Source organism: Chroicocephalus ridibundus, chromosome 4 (assembly GCF_963924245.1).
Source record: "Chroicocephalus ridibundus chromosome 4, bChrRid1.1, whole genome shotgun sequence".
NCBI classification, from domain to species: domain Eukaryota; kingdom Metazoa; phylum Chordata; class Aves; order Charadriiformes; family Laridae; genus Chroicocephalus; species Chroicocephalus ridibundus.
The window spans coordinates 16,066,944-16,086,858 of record NC_086287.1 but is presented as its reverse complement, the minus strand read 5'-3'; the positions used below and the strand labels follow the sequence as shown (position 1 = coordinate 16,086,858).

The window sequence follows — 19,915 nt, the reverse complement described above, 5'->3', positions numbered from 1 at the left end:
GATGAAGCTAAAAACTAACCCTAAAAGACCTAACTTCTTTGAAGAAAAAATTAAAATTACCCACGCTGCTTTGAAGACTGATGCTCTTAATTTGCTATAGAAATGGCCAGAAGTAATAAAAATGCTGATGGTTGTTACAGTGATGCACTGTTTATTTAGAAAGTCTGCTATTGCATTTGCATTTCCAGCACAAGAGAATGAATAATGCAGTTTCATGGGACTAAGTAGGGCAACTGGTAGTGCTTTCAGGGTTGTTTTTTTGTTTTGTTGGGGTTTTTTGAGGCTGTCATCAGGATTCTTCTTGAATAGACTTCTAGGAAAATAAGAGGAATATTTGAGAGAGGGTTTGGGGTGGGGTGTTGGATCAAAAGACAACATGGAGTGACAACGAAGGAGTTTGTCACAAAGGGGAGGCAAGAGCAGTAACCTCTGTAAGGACCAGATTTATAAGATCTCGAATAGAAAGCCAGGACCAGCTATAATCTTTGGCTCCATCTGCTGACACCGTTGTCACTGGCGGCACCTGGGTCAGGGCACTTCTGCAGTTATTAAATAATGTCTGTCTGCAGCTCATTGCCCATGAAGGGACATTTGTTGAGAGAGGATCCTCTGGCCGCCTTCGGTAATTTAGAGGGAGGAACACTGCACTTTCTTTTGCTCATTTTTTCAGCTTGTTTCCTGAGATAAGAGTATCATTTTTTTCTCCAGGGTAGGATAAAAGCGTCCCAGTCCACTCTTCTCAGATCAAAAAATGTTGTACCTTGCGTTGATGAAAGGCTTTGAAGGCTTCAGTGGCTCTGAAAAAGTGAGAGAAGAGGGTCCTGTATAAATACAGGCCTTTTAAAATTGTCTCCTGTTTCCTATTTTTTACAGTATCCATGGAAATCTCCTCCATTTAAAGTCCTGAACAGGCTTTCTTGGTTTTGGTCTTTTTCAGTGAAAAGATTTCTGTAGCTAGCAAAGCCTAGGTTATCTGAGAATCATATCAGAAATGCAGAGGAAAATACTGTAATAGGCAGCAACATCTAATTTCTGTGGAAAGTTCTGCAAATCTGCTTGGAATTTGGACTGTGTAATTGCTGTATATGCTACAGTGTGTCTAGAGTGACATTCACTGCTCTGCAGATAGCAAACCGCGACCCTGTATATAATTTAATCGTGTTAGAATCATTTCTCTTATTTCGTGTGCCCACCTTACAAATAACAAAACAAAAGAACAGCAAAAGAACAAACCAAACAGCAACTTCTTTTTCCTCAGGAGTTTTCCATGATTTTCTAATTGTTGTGTTTGTTTAAGTTCAGAGATTCTTGCGCGTCAGAATACAGGCCTTTACAAAATCAGTCACTTGAAAATCTGTTTCCTGTATTGAGCAAAGGCTAACTCTGTTCCTGTCCTCAGAGTAATGAAAACAGAGAAAGTGTCTCTGATGTTGAAAAAAGAAGTCACCTCTAAAGGTGTTTTTTTGTTTCTTATTTCTGTCCATCTTGGTATAGATCACAAATGGATTTTTCACTTGGACACCTGAAGGTCCTCCAGCATTGTCCAACATTGATATCCGAATCCCTCAAGGTACAAAATGAGATCAGATATACAGAATAAGATGTTTTTCCTTGAGCATTTGGTAAATCAGAAGCTTATATATACCTTCCTCTCTCACAGGTCAGCTAACAATGATTGTAGGACAGGTTGGCTGCGGTAAGTCATCGCTCTTGCTAGCCATACTTGGTGAGATGCAGAAGATCTCTGGGAGCATATTCTGGAGCAGGTAGTGCTATTTAAAAATTCAAGCTTGAGTTGAGTAGTAATGCAGAAAAAAAAAAAAATCTACCTGGGAACCTGTTTGTGGAGTCAGGGATTTTGTAGGTGTACAGTCAAGATAAAAACCTTACCCTACATAGCAGGGGAGCACATCAGAAAGAACCCCCAGCCAGGGTCAAACAAGCTGTCTATTCCATTAGTAGGAATAGATAAGCATACTTGAGCATTCTGTGCTCCAGCAACATAACCTGAGTGAAATCATAACTAATTTGGAATCAGAATTAATTAGCTTGAAGTGTTGTGCATCTATAGAATGGCACTTGCACTTTCAGGCCTGAGCTTGCGTCTTTGAATGGAACTATAAAGAGGTACCGGCTCCCTAGGAGTAGTACCTGGCTGTGCTTTTGGATGTGCGCTCCATCTCTGCCCTGGTCTAGTGCCTGAGAAGTTGAAGAGCTTTTTGTAAGTGGCAGTGACCTCAGGGTACTCCCCCAGTGTGTCCTGCCTGATTGGACAAGAGGGAGATAGTCACGTCCTTCCCTCCTTTCCCGAGAGGACACAGCAGCTGCACTCTGCCAGCCAGTTATAGATTATACTTGTGTCTAACTTTTGTACTGGCCATAAAGGGAGGAAAAAAAATGCTACCAAACTCCAGCAGCTGTACTGTTAGAGCTCGGTGTCTTGGCCCTTGAGCTGAATGTGGTGTAATATATTGCAACTCCTCCATGTGGTTTCCCATAAATTGCTGCCATCTCTAGTAACTGTCTGATCAATGTGTGTGAATGTTTTTGGCTTGTTTATTTTACAGTACTAGATTTCCTAGCCATACAGACTACACTTTGCCTTTTGGGATACGATTATTTGTAGGTAAAGCTTGACAAGTTGTAGAAGGACACAGAGAAACAATTAATTTTATTTCCAACTGATTGGGAATGAAGGAACACCAGTGCAACTGTAAGTCAAATCCACGCACTGTGATGGACAGAGGGTCAGTGTTACACAGTGGGTTCTGCACTGATTTTTGTGAAACAATTTTCTTGAGTGTTTGTAGAGATACTATTTATAGCCAGACTTTATGCGTAAGCCAGTCACACTACTCAGAATTGCACGTGCTTTAATAGTACATGGAGGGAAGGTTCCCTATTTTATAGGTGGGGAAAATGAAACATAGGAAGGTGACCCTTTCAGCTGGTGAGGGAGACAAGAACAGAAGCCAAAGTTCCAGATTGTGGTGATCTAGCCATTAAAACATACTTCCCTAAGCAGAAAATTAGAGTATGGTGAGGAACCATACAGAATCCCTGCAGCCTTATTAAGTGAACTAATTTCATTTCAGAAAGGCTGTAATTTTTTACAGATGACATAACATGATTAAGAAGTGTAATTTGAATGTCTGATGCTAAACTAAGATGGATGACATGATGGTTCTGATCAGACTGTGTTTTTAAATAGAACTTGTTTAGAAGTATGTGCTTCACAACAGTGGAAAGGTCAGAACTGGTTTTCATGTCCTCTATACGTGCCAAAGTATCACAAGGTAAAATTCAGTTGTTATCACATTTGCTTTGCTATCTGACAGATATGTATAAAGGGGATTGTGGCTGAAACAATCTTAGCACTGTAAGTGCTGGCTGCACTGGGACAGATTATGTTTTGTCTCATCTTTCAGAGCTGCTGCCATGTGCACTGCTCTGTTCGGAGCGATAGGTGCAGTCGGTGCAGGCTGCACACCTGCGTTGTGAAGCTATCAGATGAAAGCTCCCTTAATTTGATAAGAAAATACTAATGCCTGACCAGGTACACGCAACATTATCCCAGGTTCAAGGAGGGTAGTCTTATCAAGTAACCACCAGAGCTTGTAGCCTTAGTTCAGGCGATAAAATGTGTCAACAAAATCAGCAATATCCTTGTTACAGTTCTTCCTTTGGGGTGAGATGAATGCCTGGCTTCAGTCATTGAAGTTACAGAATAGTCCTGAATTATTTCATTCCAAATTTCCTTCCCCTCCCCTTCCTCCAAGGTCACAGCTATGAAGACGGAGGATACATCCTGCTGACATGTCACTCAGTGCTCAGGAAATCTGGATTCTATTCCTGGCCCTTCCCTTAGTCTAATGGATACCCTTGCACAAGTCATTTCCCTCCTCTGCCTCCATGCTCTATTGATAAAACAGGGTTAACTGCAAATCATCTTTATTTCGTTCCTATGAAAATTATTTGTTTCAAAACATTAAAAAGGAATGTGATTTATTCCTGGGCTAGAAATTGGCTAATAAGAAGTGAGCACTGGCTCATTTGTGGTTTTATTTTGTTGTTTGTATTACAGTGTGTGCCTGGAAGATCCAGCTCAGGTTACTGCCCCTTGTCCAAAGCAGTCTGAGAGCATCTCAGCATAAATATTTTATAATATGGTTAGAGATTAACAAAAATAGAGAAATCATTATTTACATTCTGAACAGAGGGTAAATAGTATTGATTTGACTGGTTATTGAGTAAATAATTATAGTATATGCCCCGCTAATTTATTCTGGGCAGTATCTCACTTTAAATAGTCCCAGTTCAAGTCCAGGAAGCAGTTTATAATGTCTTTTTAGAGTAAGTAGTATCAGAAAATTGACCTAAAGGAGAAATAGTTTGCTCAAACAAAATTACATCCTTTGTTTCTAAACAGGACATACATACTCCTGTGTGAATCTAGAGTCCTTATAATGTGAAGGAAGTGCTAGATTTGTTAAGGTTGTTAACAGTAGATTTTCTTCTACTTGATGTGGAGTTGACTGTTTTCATCAAATGACAATATTTTTAAAGTTATTTTGATGCATAAAACATACGTTATTTTTTATAAATATGTTTACTGTAGTTTTCAGAAACATCCAGGCACTTAATTTTATTTTATTTAATTTGGAAATAGAGATCTGAAGGCTTGAAAATCTCAGTAGGCACATATTTGCATCTTTAGACATCCATATGCCTTGAAAAATTAGATCTAGACCTCGTTATCAAACATACATTACTTTGACATTTCAACACTGGTAGGAGATAAAGGTGTCCTTAATTGCCAGGTTATGCAGGGAAAGGAGGGATAAAACAAAGTCCAAGTGGGAAAAAGTAGGTTGAAGTGCTGAGCTAAAACTCAAAATGGAGAATGAATTTTTTCCAGCTACAGACCAGAAGCACAGATCAGGGAATTGATCTACCAGTACTTGTGTAGGAAAATTGTGGCACCTGTGGCTGTGTGGCAAAAGAACATGGTTAAGAGAGGAAGCTGGGACATGGCGGTGCCCTGCTGCACCTCGTGGTACTCTCTGGGAATCACTCCTGCCCTGCGAGCACGGCGCTTTGCCCTGGTGTCTGAGCAGAAACTGGAGCAAAGTTGCAGAGCTGCGGTAAGCACAGGGAAGTTGTTCTAGGCACAGGGGATCCTGGCTGGTCTTTGCTTCTTGAGCTGCGTTGATGGATTACACGAGCTGCACAGTTTTCTGCCTGTCTCGCAGACTGCTGTAGGAAAAGAGCACAGTGGAGAGGGAATTGCTGTCGTGCACAAGTACTACGTGGTGCAAGTTATCAGGGTGCTCACCGGGAGAATGGATGCCTGGCCTTCTTCGGGGTGGTCCATGAAGCAGGAATTGATGTTTGTTGTGCATGGAAAGGCTGGAAAAGATATTCCCTGTTTCAGCCCCTTGATAGTTTCTGTAATGAATGTGTTGCTACTTAATGGTATGCAACAGGTTCGTGGGCTTTTGGAGAAGGTGCCACTGAGGTCGCACAGTCACTAAAGACCAGTGGAGTGTGAGGTAACTGGAAAGCTTGGTTCAGAACACTGACCTTTGGAATAAAGGTACTAGTGGCTGGCTGGCTCTTTCAAATTCTACAGTAAAATGAATTTAGATACGGTCATTGCTTACTACGCATAGACTTTTTGGAAGTGTCTCAAACCAACCTTTTAAAATGCAAGTATATGTTTTTTCCTATATTTATCAGCAAATGGTGTTAGCATAAAGTTAATGAGACTGTTCTTCTTAAAGCATGAAAAACTTTGTTCCTCCTTGATTTTGTTTATGCCACTTGACACGCAGATTTTTCATTCTTTTCAATGGAACTGAATTTAGCATCAGTTATAAGTGTGGCCAGTCATCCTGTCAAAACAACTCTGTGAACATCTTGGTACACATTCAAAAATAGCAGAAACAAAATCTGTCTGTCCCTCAGACCTGCCCACACGTCCTCATACAGGCACATCCCCCCCAGGACAGGGCTGATACAGAACGGAGCGTGTTGCAAGTCAACTGAAGGTGGGATTTGGGGTTCAAACTAACCCATTACATGCTGCAAAGTTGCAGTTACTGCTATGGAAAAATACAGTATCACAAATTATCAGTTTGTTTTCCCTGAAAACGTCCTTTTTTAAACTGCATTCTTGTCACACTAGGACTTCTCACTTCTGTTAGCAGCTTCAGGGCAGAGTGGAGGTGATCTTATTTGTTGAATCAAATCAAATGTTTATAAGGAAAAAAACTGTCACCAAATTTTTTTTTTAACTGCTAAAATCAAGTCAGAAGGACTTGTGTAGAAGGAACAGATGCTGTGCTGCAGCTCTGTGATAAATACTGTTTGCAGTCTGTGCACTAAGTGGAATTTAATAGTTTTTTTCTGGGGCAGATTGCCTGTGCTTACTTAAATAAACAATCTTTGCTTTCTATTTGTGATGCAGCTGTACTTCTGACAGTGAGACGGGGGAAGATGTCAGGTATGGTATACGATTATTGGTCTTCCTACTAAATCAATTGCAATAGAAGGAACCAAAGGTTTCTGAAATCAATGCTTAAGATTTTCCGAGTCAGAAGTCTGAAACTCAGTGAAATTTTCACTGTCTTAATTAGCTCAGGATACAGTTTTTGAAACCACCTATGTGACTTATGAAAATGAGAGCTGGATTTCATTTATGAAAAATTGCTATTTGGTAATTTTGAAAATCATATTGTAACTTTCCTGTATGTCTTTGGCAATCCTTCTCTTAAAGTCTGAACCAGGTTATTCCCTAATGCTACACTTTTAAAGTGGTATCAAGTATTGCTTTAAAGGTTTCATTTATTAAAGCAAATTCTCCCCATTGCCCTTCTCTTCATTCTTTACATCCTGTCATAAGTTTAGTTTCTCACCTAGCATTCTTCAGGCACCCAAAACTGTGAGAAGTGTGGGGGGTAGCAGATTAGTCTATCTGTTGGTAAGGGATTCTTACATGGAAATTATGTTTACCCAAAAAACATAGCTCAGCTTGGATTTTGGCAATAGCTACCCAATCAACTGAGACCAAAGCTTTCTGACACGATTGTCATTTTAGTGTGGTACACAAATTTCCAGAATGGTAAACCTTGTAAAAGTGACAATCCTATCCCTGCTGAAGTCAGTGAGGACTTTGTTACTGAAATCAGCAGAGGAAAATGTCATATGATGTACCTTTTCTTGACTTATGCTAAACTGTGTGTTGTCTTCTGACCAGAATATTCTCTTGGTTCTGTGACGCAACAACTATTCTACTACCGTTTCTTTAGATTTGTCAGCCTGTTCTCTCTCTTTTACCTTGTGTCTCAGACGTGTTACCTGAGTGTCAGACTGAGTCCTGCAAAACTTCTGCTCCCATCCATGTGTAGTATAAGAGGGAGTTAATGACTCCCTCATGAGTAATGACTAAGCCTCATGGTAAAGAATACTTGGAAATCTCACAGTTCTTTCTGTATAGAAGAAAATGCAATTTCTGGGCCACGTTAAAGTGAAACCATTTGAACCCATTAAGATAGAAGAGAAATATGATCAGAATTAGTCATTCACATGTTTGTTATGGGGGTGGACAGCAAACAGTAAGATAACATGCACAAAAGTATGGCAAGCATATTAAAAAGTAGGAAAGAATATCAGACCATATGAAACAATTACTTACATTATCCTAGGTTCTGGGAGTCCTAATTATGTCGGGAGTCCTAATTATGTCGGGTAAATGCTGTGGATACGTCTCATGGTTCTGTTGCATTAGCATCCTGTGGGACATTTTTGGTGTTCTCAGAACAGAGGGTATTTTGAGCCAAAGTCTTGTGAGGTCTTCGGCATTTGCTCATAGATGTTGAATACTTTCTACAAGCTTGTTTAGCACTTCTGGAAACTGAAGCTTTAACCATACCTTTTTGCAGGTCAATATGACGTAGTTCAGAATTTTAGCATACTTAAGAGAGTTTTATTTCTGTTATGCAGTCATTTAGTTGTATTTTTAATTATAGAATAGTGATAGTACTTTAAGGTATTATTTGCATTGTCTAAAATAATTGATTTTTAAACAAAACAAAACTCTTGTGTTTGTTTTCTGCAGCCCAGAGAGAGAATCTCCTGTTGACACTGAATTCAGGTACAACGCTTTAAAAAACAATGGGAACCTCCAGCGATCCCTTCCAATCTCAGTCGTTCTGTGACTCTGAACATTCTTCAGAAGTGTCTGCACTTAATGAGTTGTTCCTCCTTAGAAGGCAAATGGGTTGTCTCTGCATGCAGCTGCTGCAAGATTTAGAAGTAAAAACAAGCGACTCTTGTAGTTTAATAACGGCAAAAAAGTATGCTCCTTTGAATGCTCAGGACTGTCAATATCAGGATGTTCTTTTACCTACCATCAGCCTGAAAATAACAGAAGCATCTTTTTTTGTTCATGCAGTAATAGTATAGGACAGGATGGTACTTATTTCTGTCCTATCTGGAGAAAATTTGATTTTAAGTTGTTGACTGGTATTAGAAATTCATGAATTGTGCAAAATAAGATAAAACTGTAATCAGCAATCCAAAACACACAGGAAAGGCTTTACAATGTATTATTTCCTTTACCATTATAATCATAACTTCATTGCATTTTAAGTGCATCTGTTTTCTTTTAAAAATCACCAACATTTCAGACTTGGTAGGCTTATTAAGCCACTGAGATTCATATACGAATGTTCCTTAACTAGTCTTATTTTCAGTGATCTTGAATGCGTACTGAGCCTACTGGACTTAATAAAATTAACTGTGAAGATAGAGTTAGACTAATAACTTTAAACAAACTTGACAATGTTGTTTCTGATTTTAAATTGATGATCAGGCTTGATCCTATATTAGGCAAAGCACAAGGAGCTCAGGGAAGTTTTTCCCTATTTATTCTAAGGTTGGATTTTGCTGTCTGCATCTTTGTGGTAATTGAGAGGCTATGGTCAGTCTATCTTGTATTATCAGAGAAAAAAAATACTCTCCATTGATGAAAATACATATTTATGCAGTCCGGGGGTAGGAGGCAATTACTTCAACCTGCAGAATAAATTCCTCCTAAGTCTTTGTCTGCGAAGCCATTTGTTTGCATTCAGTCTTTTAAGTGTGAAACCTTAGGTAGGCTCAAGGCAGGCTTTGAGAGAAAGTGTTACACACTCCATTTCAGAATGTTTTGTTCTCTGGATTTGTGGCCACATGTTTCTCACAGTTTCAGTAAAAGTTTTGTTTGATTGCCTCTTTGCTGTAAGAAACCCTATGGACATCCAATAGATTTCTCATGATCAAGTACTTGCAAGCGCTTTTTTGCTTATGTCAAAATATCATCTGATGTATCACCCTAGTGTCAATTTGCAATTAAGATTGATTTAGAAGGGTTTGCTAAATTCTAAATCCGTAATGAATTTTGACAAGCTCCTTGCTTGTTCCCAGATTCCTTGCAGTAATTAATTCTCATCGATGGCCTAAAAGCAGAATGTAAGCCAAGCGTAAATAGCGTTCCCTGGTATTGTGCTGGTTCTCTGCATGCAGTGCATCTTACTGGCAGTGCCTGTATCTTCACTGAACAAAAAAACACTTTCTACAAAAGTTGTAAAGACTTCTTCCTCAAAATTTTGTTACTGTTTTTCAAAAAAATAAATTAGAACTAGCTTTTAAATTACATTGAGAATTAAGAGTAGCACAGTTTCAAGTAATGAAAAGGAGGGGAAGGGAATACATGTTCAACTTGGAATGCTCGGAGCAATTTTTTCTCAATCGTTGGGTTGAGAATTTCATACTAATTGAAAAATGCTTTCCCTCTTGGGGCAGAACTGAATGCTCTTTGAATTAGATTTTGGGACTGTGGGCTGCAGTGCTTAGGGGATTTTCTCTGTCTTTTTTTCTTTTTTTTGTGTCTCTGTTTCATTTTCTAATAAAGAGAATTCATAAAACATAATTAAATTCTAATGAGCCATCAGACATCTGAACTTGGAAGCATGTTAGCAGGGTAGTGTAACTGTGTGTTCTCTCAGGTCATCAAAGAAAATTGGATCCTATAATGGCTTCTAAGCAAGCTTGGTGAAAGCCTGAAAAAATGAGCAGGGCAAGTGACCTTAACTCCTGATAAGAAAAGATAAAGCGCCTGGTGTATTTTGGCAGCTCATGGTTTGAACTGCATTCAGGTCCAACTAGAAAAAGGCTGCTGCAATGGCTGTCTAGCAGACAAAGGCTACGTTTGGGTGAGAGGACCTATCTTTTTATTGGATTAACTGATATAACTGGAAAGAAAATAGATACGCTTTTACACGTATGATCCCTCTTTTGGCCCTTTTCTGGAGAAATGGTGATATGTCAGTGAGTTTTCCAACAGTATCAGTTGCTCTAATAAAAAATGTTGCCTTTCTCCCAACTCTGCCTTACTGAGGTTTTTAGTGTGCAACAGCCGCAAAGCTACTTAACTAGTAGGCAGATACTTTTATTTTTAGATAGTAATAACAACAATAATAATCCCCATGAAACAAAATATGCATAGTGAGATCCTGTTGACATTGTTACATTATGGGGGAAATTCCACAGGGGGAAATTTAGCAAATATTTTTTGTTTGTGTTTCTTTTTTCTTGTCTTAGAAGACATAGCAAGATTGTACCCATGGATACATATTTACTCTATGACTCAAGTTCTCTTCTTAGAATGGGGAAAATAAATGTGTTGGGGGGATTGCCTTTGTGGATGTGTGGAGTTGTTATTCTTTTTAAACACCTTAAAAATATCTTTTTAGAACATCCCTCCTGAAATGTGTTGCCTAACTAGTGATCTGTTATACGTCTTTTTTTATTAGTCTATCCAAACAGAGCTGGGAGACAGTCATTGGTAATTTTCTTCCCGCCATCTGCGCTGCTCAAGAGGCAGCTTTACTGAGCTAGCCTCTCCAAAACCCACCACACTGCAGAAAAAGAGGGAACAAACTAAAATTCTGTTAAGTGAATAATTTCAGTATTCTGTTGGAAAGTTAGCGTCCTATGTATTTCCTTGGTGGGAGAGCTATTGGTTGTCCTAAAAAAGAAATGAAAGACAGCATGTTTGAAGACTTATTACCAGTTTCTTCGTTTACAAGAAAATGGTTTTCAAAAACACCTCCCGCACTGGTAAGCGGGAAACTCTGGGGGTTTGTTTTTGTTTTTTTTTTTTCCAGGAAAAGAGGATCAGTAGCGTATGCATCGCAGAAGCCTTGGTTGCTCAATGCCACAGTGGAAGAGAATATTACATTTGAAAGCCCTTTTAACAAGCAGAGGTAAAAGGTTTCAGCACTGTTACATGCTTACATTTAACTTTTAGCTAAATAATGGAGCGGCGTAGGCCTCAGTTCACACATGGGTCCCCATCTCCCTCTAGTAACAAACCTACTGCACCCACCTGAACGTGACAAAAGACCTCGAGTTCTGCGCAATCCCTCTTTGACCGTGTTTTTCCTGAAGGATACAGGGGACAGAGTTCGGTATTACTTGAACTTAAGTGTAGAGGTGTTTTAATTTCCAAGGGCCGTGTTTGTTTAGGATGCAGTATTCTCTCCTTACACCTAATTGACTAGTTTAACCGTTTTAGAAGGGCATTAGCTGTTTGGGAGTGGGAATGTTGTTTATTACAGTTCCGGTGTTTTGTACATTGTGAAGGATTAATGGGCTGTCTTTTTATTCAGTATAAGTGCCCACCAAACAATCTGAAATATTTAAAAGTTAATTGCTGGTATTCCATCTCCCCAGCCCCTAAGAGAAGTGGTTGGCTGTGTATTCACATCCTACACACATTTTTTTGTCATCCTTGGATATTGAAACAAGAAACAAAGGCTCTGGGCATGAAAAAGGTTAAATGCTAAACAATAACAATGTATCATGGAAGAAGTTGTCCTTGTTTTGCCTGGTTTTAACTCCTAAATATTTTTAATTGGGAAGCAGACCTAAGATGCTTTTTCTTAGCTGAAATATTATTTACTTGCCTGTGACTGAAAGAGATCCCATTAGAACAATTAGTGGCTAACAAATATGTTTTCCGCTATGTGATTTTTCCAGCTGGTTAATTTTTGTTCCTCTGCAGGTAGGAAATGTGCTTCTTTAGCAGTATCTGTGTGGATTTTGCGTTACCTTTTTTGTTTCCGCAGGTACAAAGCAGTAATTGATGCTTGTTCCCTCCAACCCGATATTGACATTCTCCCTCACGGAGACCAAACCCAGATTGGAGAGAGGGTCAGTAAACACCTACAGGCTTCTATTTTTGTTTTAAATATAGAGAGGGGTTTTTATTATTTTGTTATGTTCTTAAAATCTTACCGGTTATTTGGCAACAAAGGTAATCTTTTCGTTAAGTGTACATTTGGGTCATTAGTCTGAAAGCTCGTTGCTCGGTAAACATGGAAACACTGTCGTTTTATGTGAGATGCAATGATTTAAATGTGCTGCTATCAGAATGTTTGACTAATTCTGTGACCACATCTCAGATACCCTGACTTCACAGTGCATTTTTTGGTTTCTTTAGGAGTAACATAAAAATAAATCATTCATAGATTTGTAGAGCCCCTTCATTTAAAAAAGGGCAGGTGTTTAATCAATGGCAAACTAAGCTTTATCACATCAGGGAAGATTAAGGAGTGACAAGAAAGGAAACAGAAGTCACAAATTTGTACACAATTTACTGTGGTGTATACTGGCACTGTCACAAACAAACCAACCCCCCAAAACCACAACAAACCACCCCACACAAAGATACATTTAAGGGTACATTTCCATGTTCTAATCCCCACGCTGGCTACCACATTAATTTTACATGGATTAGTTCCTAACCCAATTCACTGTGTAGACAAACACATGTTTTTTGACAGAAGGAGGGAAGGGGAGGGGAGGTGGCAACTTTTGGCAGCAGTACTGGCTTACGAGAGTTTAAGGTGTTTGTGAAACTGCAGGTGGATCACAGGAAGGATAAGTAAGTTAGAGCAGGGGAGTAAGGGCCGAAAGCAAGTACAATAGCAGCCAGGTAATGTTCCCCTCGGCATGGTCTGACCTTGCAGCCAGCAGTTACTGATCACAGTAGACAATGGAGCTGATAGAGTATGACAGCATACGATTATAAAAATAAATAAAAATCAGAATACAGCCAGACTCATTTGGCTAATTTTTGAGTAGAAGTCTAGTTTAGACTGCCTGCACAATATCTGTGCCACCTACACCATTATGTCACCACAAACTACTAAACATTTCCCGTGCCTCTGGTATGCATGGAGCACAGCTCCAGACAGTGCTCTGGCTTTGCTGACAATTTGCGTACTGTGTCCCAGCTGAATTGCAGGCCCACACTTTTGAAAAATTTCTCTGGGTTTCTCTGTCCAGAAAGTCTTCGGTGGATAATCCGGTCAAAATATGAATATTCATTTGATGTTTTTATAACTGTGTGATTGTTTTTCTCCTGCTTATCTCCAGGGTATTAATCTGTCTGGAGGGCAGCGCCAACGTATCAGTGTGGCAAGAGCACTTTACCAGCAGACAAATGTTGTCTTCCTGGTGAGTAGGTGCCATTGTGTTTATGCTGCAAACAGGAGCACGAGGTGGAAGCATTTACAGTATTTCATGGGTAACACACAGAGAACATTGTGCTTCACTGAGCTAAGCCAAGTGTGCACTATTTTATATCCTTTGTTAGCTAGCCCGCAGGTAAGAAGCACTTTGCAAATGCTGCAGACACACAGGTAGATATTAGGATACAAATTGACATGCTGATGCTTCCCCTCGCAGTCTGTTGAAATTTCTGTTTGACCCTTGTGTTTATCTTTGGTACTAAGAAATTTAATAGTCTGAGCGGTATTCATGAAAATCCTAAGCTGTCTCGGGCCTAAAATTAATGTTGTCCTGTGTCTGGGGTGTTTCCTTTGTGCAGCAAACTGTCTTCCCACCCTGAACTGCTTGTGGCATATCCTGTCCCAACTTCAACAGAAGTGCTATGGAAAAAGGAGTGAGAGCAGGCTCTAAAAACAGTAGGTGGGAAAGCGGATGCATCCTACATACTCGCTAGTAGTGAGCTTGATGGCTTTCCAATTCAGGACTTCCTTCTTAAGCTCAGTTTTCAATGAGCTTTGAATCCAGCTGTTACGAGAGCCAGACATGAATCACATGGGATTAGGAAAACTGTGCACGTTTAGAGGTCATCTCTCAAAGTCTGCGAGGTTACTTAGACCTTTCCCTGCAGGGGAATAGGGATAGGCTGGTCGATACGTGCTTGCTTCATGTGCAGGACACTTCCAGGCAGTGGGCAGAATGCAGAAGGGTAGAGAGCAGTTGGGTGACAGGTGCTGCCAGTCGGCAGATCCAGAATTGGGCTGTAACTTGGTTTTGTCACTTTTGTTCTTTTGTGCAGGACACTCAATAATCTTCTAATAGTAGCCGGTTCTCTTATAGTTTGATAACGTAAAAGTGCCTACAAATACATTTTTTGCCAGTTATTAATCTTTTAAAAATAATCAGGAATCCTATATGTTAGTATTTGCAAACACTCAGTTCTTTTAAGACTGATTTTGTAAACAAATGCTTATGAAAGATCTCTCATGAGTGTGCATATTGAATAACTTTTCATATTCCCTAAACTTCTTGTGAGCGTTGCAGATGTGAAAAAAGGTCATGTGATAATTCATTATGTATTTTATTCTTAATGACATTAATTCATTCAGCGTGTTTAATTTGGTTTCTATTTATTTGTTGGACTAGTCCTGGAGCATGAAGTGATTTTTTTCAGGTGTCTTGTAACCAATGCCTCGTTATAACTGTATATGGTGAGCGCCGCCTTCATAAACAGCCTCACCTGACTCCACAGTGCAATGTCGTGTTCTCTCACCTGGTATTTACTGTTTGCAGAAGCGCAGCGTTGCATGCGAGGAGGCTGGGCACAAACTCAGTGCTCAGAATGATGTTCAGGGCGGTGCCAGATCAGAGGAGTGCAGCAGTAAAGCTGACAACGTGCATCCTCGCTCAGTGCACACGCAATTGCGCACACGTTGTTGAGAATAAGTTCTGTATCACGGTCTGAAGTTACTGTGTTTCAAAAGCTCTGTGTTATGATCCTCTGACTTACTAGAATTTCAGTGTTCACATTTATCTTACTGTTGGTTTCAGATATTTTTGGTTTTTTAGAAACCAAAGTATCGTTGTGTGAAAGCAACAATACTGAAGTATCTAACGCAGTCACAATATAAATTGTTGCAAAATCGAAGGGAATAAAAGTTCAAATGGCTTTTCTAAAGCACTCACTTTTTTGTTTATACCTCTCCCTAACTAACTGGTGGTAACGATGTCACTCAGAAAGCAGAATTAATTCAAATTCAACCCTACTTTATCAGCAAACATCTGGACAAATGAAAACAAAATTTGATTTTTAACAAATCCTGCGTTTAGTGTTATATAATAGTATGAGAAAATATTACAGCCAGTATCAGTATGCAAGCAGAAATAATAGATTTGTGATTCCATATAAATAGGTTTAAGTAAACAAGTCGTCCAAAAGATGGTACAGATTAGCTTATGCGTAAATTAATTGCGTATAATTCATTGATTCAATAAGATAATCTAGGCTGTAAATCAAGCATCCGAGCAGAGTCATCAAACTGATCAATATTTCTCCTTTTGCAATTCTTTGTTAATAGAGTTTTGATTTATGGAATAAAAAAAAAATAATAATCAGAAGGCAGTTACGCACAAGAGAAATAAAAATGTGCTCTTTGCCACTGTCCCTGGAGCAGTTGTGTGCCAGAGACACACACTGCTGCATTGTCTTGAGCCTGACAGAAGCAGTGTACTGCGGTTACGGGGGCTGCGAAACGCATCTGTTGGGAGAGGAGCAGTTCCCACAGAGCCTCAGGAAATCCTAGCGTTTACACAGCTGACGCTACTGTGTGTCTGGGCAGTCACTGCAAAAAGACAATTTGAGGTTTGTTGTTATGTAATTTAAGAAAACCTTTCCTCAGAATTTTGATCTGATGGCCTCTCTTGATTGTCTATATTGATCTAACTGGTATTAAAATCTGTCAGTTTCCTTAAATCCCAGAAATTCTGGCTCCAAAAGCTGACCTCTTTTCCTCGTGACAGGATGATCCATTTTCTGCACTGGATATCCACCTAAGTGACCATCTCATGCAAGAAGGGATCCTCAAAATGCTACGGGAAGACAAGCGGACCGTTGTGCTGGTAACTCACAAGCTGCAGTACTTACCCCACGCTGACTGGGTAAGAAAGCCCTTCCTGTTTTTTCTGAGGAGGCAAGGATGTGGCATGAATATGTTTGCTACAAACAAGGCTTTTGCTTCATCTTCCCACCAAGTGGTAGTTTAGTAAGAAGAGACATAATAAAGATCTTTTGAAAATTGGCCGGTGAGTTTGAGGTCCCATAATACTGGGATTCCCATCCTTGCACACCTAAATAGGTTGGATTTTCATAGAGCTGATACTTAATACTCTCATGAAAGCAGGCTGCATTTAAAATATATTGAGTATCCAAAACCAAATTAGGAAAGTTTTCTTCATTTTTTAATCTCAAAACAGTGAAATGTTTGAGTAACATATTTGCCGATGTCTGAGATGTTACTGGGAATTTGTCTGTGCTGTCAAAGCAAAAGGTGTTTTTATGGACATTGAGGTGCATGGAAATACAAGGAAAAAACCAGTATTTCCTTGCAGTTAGTACTAGTACACAATGTATTAAGAACATTTTTACCCTTTGTACGTTGGCAAAATCTTAAGAAATGTGTAGTATTCAGTTGTTTTGTTAGGTTCCTTTGTTATATCTTGTAGTTTACAGGAAAAAATCAAGGTATGCTTTCTGTAAGAATTTGCAATTGCAAATGTCAAAGATGAAGGAAATCAAATACGATAAGGTGGTTTGGTTTTTTGGATTTATTTTTTTATTAGTTCATTAGTTCACAGTAGCCTTGCACTTAGTTCTTCTACATTTATCCAGCTACAACATCACAGGTCTTCTTGCCCACAAGGATTGATGACCGCAGTTATGGCTCCTAGCAGGACTTCTGCCTTGTTTGCAGCTCGCAGAGCCTATGGCAGCAGTCTCAAGGAACAGTCATATTTCAGCTGCTTCCTGTTCTTCATATTGTCTTGCTATAAAGTTGCACGTAGACATTAATCTTGTTCTGATCGTGGTTTTGGTGGGCAGCATTTATCTTTTATGGTGTCTGCTGTGACCTTGTCCCTCAGTTGTACATCTTTAAGAATTGCTACTGTTCTCAACACAGTTCTGGTTTTCTGGTGGGCATCTCTCAGGATACAGGAATTTTCTGCTTTCTTCCCCTCCCTATGAGGTTCATCTTAGCTGCTTCTTTTTCAATTGTTATTTGTTGGCATTTTGTTTAATATGCACAGCTGTGGCTTTGTATCAGTATGATCTTTTCCATTTTCTTATGAATGTCAGACCCATTTCTAGGTGTTTGTGTTTTATGAGATACTCTGAGAATTATTTTATTTTTATTATCGTCTAATTGGATTTCAGTAATGTTTTATGAAATATACTCTTCCAAACAGCCTGTGAGATGGGAAGGATTTGTATTAATGAAGTTTGTAATTTAAAAATATTTATTAAAAAATAGTTCAGGTTTTTTTCCTAAGCACAGGTCTCATTAAGCCTTCGCGAGTCTTACAGAATGGAGTGCAGCAGGAATACTTATTTTATTAATGAATTTTAAATATAAATATAATTTGAAGTATATCTGGTGTCCCTCCTAAATCTTCCTAGCAAAGTCCTCACAAGAATTCAAGGTCCAGCCCAATTACAGGTTTCCTGAATTAATTGACCACAAAAAGATCCTTTTTTGCTTTATTTTTTCCTTTCCTCTGGTGCAAATTCTTAGCAATAAGTGGAATAGATTATTTTCCCACCTCCTCACCCCTCACCCAGGGAAATTTCTGAGTTTCTAGGGAGACAGAAAAATAAATACTACATTAACTGTTTTCTAATGATGTCACGTGTGTTTACACTCCACACGCCTCATTTTCTAATTCTCCTTGTCAGATCTCAAGTGAAGGTAGTTACACTGTGTATATAATGTGGTTACACTGATACAAACCTGGAAACCACGCCTTTCAGACTTTGTCTTCCATACACTTTTTTTTTTCCAAACCTTGTCCATTATTTATGCTTTTAAAAGCTTTAGGGGATTCAGATTCCCTAGCTTTTCCTTATCAGGTCCGTGATATCAAACAGACGGTGGAGCCAGCATGCTCATATCTAATTGCCTGAATGAGGGCAAGCCATGCTGTGCAGTGTGTTGCTAAAAGCCTTTTCCTTTTAGGAGGTAAGAGAACTCTAAAATCTTATCTTGCTAATGACTTGTATTTAGGAAGAGTAGTGCACTCTCCTGTCTGCTGACAGGGACCCCGTTCTTCTTTCTTACATAAAAGCAGCCTTCCTTTCTGAAAGCATGAAGTACGGGAAGTTTCTGGTTTTGCAGCATCTTGAGTAAAGGGGAAAGAGTTGAGAGATAACTTCACCGTCTTTTAAAATGACAGATTTGTTCACAGAAATATTCTTTATTTAAGAAAAATAGAAAATTCTGTCCAAGCTCAGGAACATAGCTTTAAAATAAAGAGATACATGGCTATTTGTCTCATGACTTGTGTTTCTAACTTTTTAGATAATTGCAATGAAAGATGGTAACATCCAGAGAGAAGGAACACTCAAGGACATTCAGAAATCAGAGACTGAGCTCTTTGAACACTGGAAGACGTTAATGAATCGACAAGACCAAGAGCTGGAGAAGGTTTTTGATGGGCAGGGCAATCGACATTTGCAAAAAATTTGACAGGTTTTTTTTTAAGGTTGAAAGCATTAGCAAGGATTGACATGCTGTGTGTGATTTCTCACTTAGTATGAATGTAGTATTACTGTTACCATTATTATTGATCTAGTAAGAGAAGTTCCTTCATCCGGACATCTCATACTTCCTTGGTACTGTTGCCTCTGACCCATTCTTGTTAGTGAACTCCTATCAAAATATTCTTGTCTAAGGAGTATAAAATTGGGCCATTTTAGGGGAAAAGCATTGGTAGTGTGCAATACTAACAACTGCTTCTATAAATATGCCTGAATTTACTCATTGCATTGGGTAGCAGTTTTTCAAATGTGCATATATCAAGCTTTCTAAATCAGTAACACATTTTGTCTTTAATACTGCAACACCAGAAGAATGAGATACTAATCTTAGTTCTCTTTAATTCAGGGATACCTGTCCAAGTTAAGATTCCAGGCGGGTTGGAATTGACAACCTGAAATTAATGTCAGATATCTAGTGTATGTCCTTTGGTTATACACAGAGGTAGCAAATCAATCACTTATGAGTGCCTGCTGTAAGATTCTCACTTTTATTTCTCTCTAATGTTCTGATTGGAAACAAGTTTTGTCACAGATAGTAATTTCTTTTATTAATTCTCTGGTTGAAAACACACAAATTGTCCCTTCTTTAGGAGACTATTATTGAAAGCAAAACTGTTTTGGAAAGAACGAATCTCCGAAGGACTATGTATTCCCGTGAAGCTCTGCTGAAAGATGATGAAGATGATGAAGGTAAAAGGGCACCCTTTGAGCCCAGTACCACTACATTACTGTTTCACAGTTCAATTATTTTAGAATGAATTAGCATAACTAAAACTGGCAAGAGAATAATCATTTTTCCATGTGGGTTGTGGTTTGTAAATGTGCTGTTTCCATTGATTTTTACCTCTGGACTACAGTGACTCCAAGCATACAGAAGTCACAGCTTCTTCCAAACTTTTGAGGGTTTTTTTCTTATACTTGATCATGATTTGATAATGAAAGAGGAATAATATTGAATAGTTTATGCTGTGTGAGCTTCCAACCTGT

General features: G+C 39.0%; 1 protein-coding gene across 2 annotated transcripts in view; it reads left to right on the top strand.

Annotated features, from left to right (window-relative positions):
* The window catches only part of ABCC8 (ATP binding cassette subfamily C member 8), an 80,560-nt gene that overhangs the window by 39,955 nt on the left and 20,690 nt on the right, over window positions 1–19,915 (top strand). For both annotated transcript variants that reach the window (XM_063334242.1, XM_063334243.1), the window contains exons 15-24: window positions 1,495–1,570; window positions 1,661–1,766; window positions 6,470–6,505; window positions 8,120–8,155; window positions 11,211–11,309; window positions 12,174–12,258; window positions 13,486–13,566; window positions 16,138–16,275; window positions 18,690–18,815; window positions 19,519–19,618. In XM_063334242.1, the coding sequence (XP_063190312.1) occupies window positions 1,495–1,570; window positions 1,661–1,766; window positions 6,470–6,505; window positions 8,120–8,155; window positions 11,211–11,309; window positions 12,174–12,258; window positions 13,486–13,566; window positions 16,138–16,275; window positions 18,690–18,815; window positions 19,519–19,618 (883 nt within the window). The remainder of the gene's footprint in view (window positions 1–1,494; window positions 1,571–1,660; window positions 1,767–6,469; window positions 6,506–8,119; window positions 8,156–11,210; window positions 11,310–12,173; window positions 12,259–13,485; window positions 13,567–16,137; window positions 16,276–18,689; window positions 18,816–19,518; window positions 19,619–19,915) is intronic.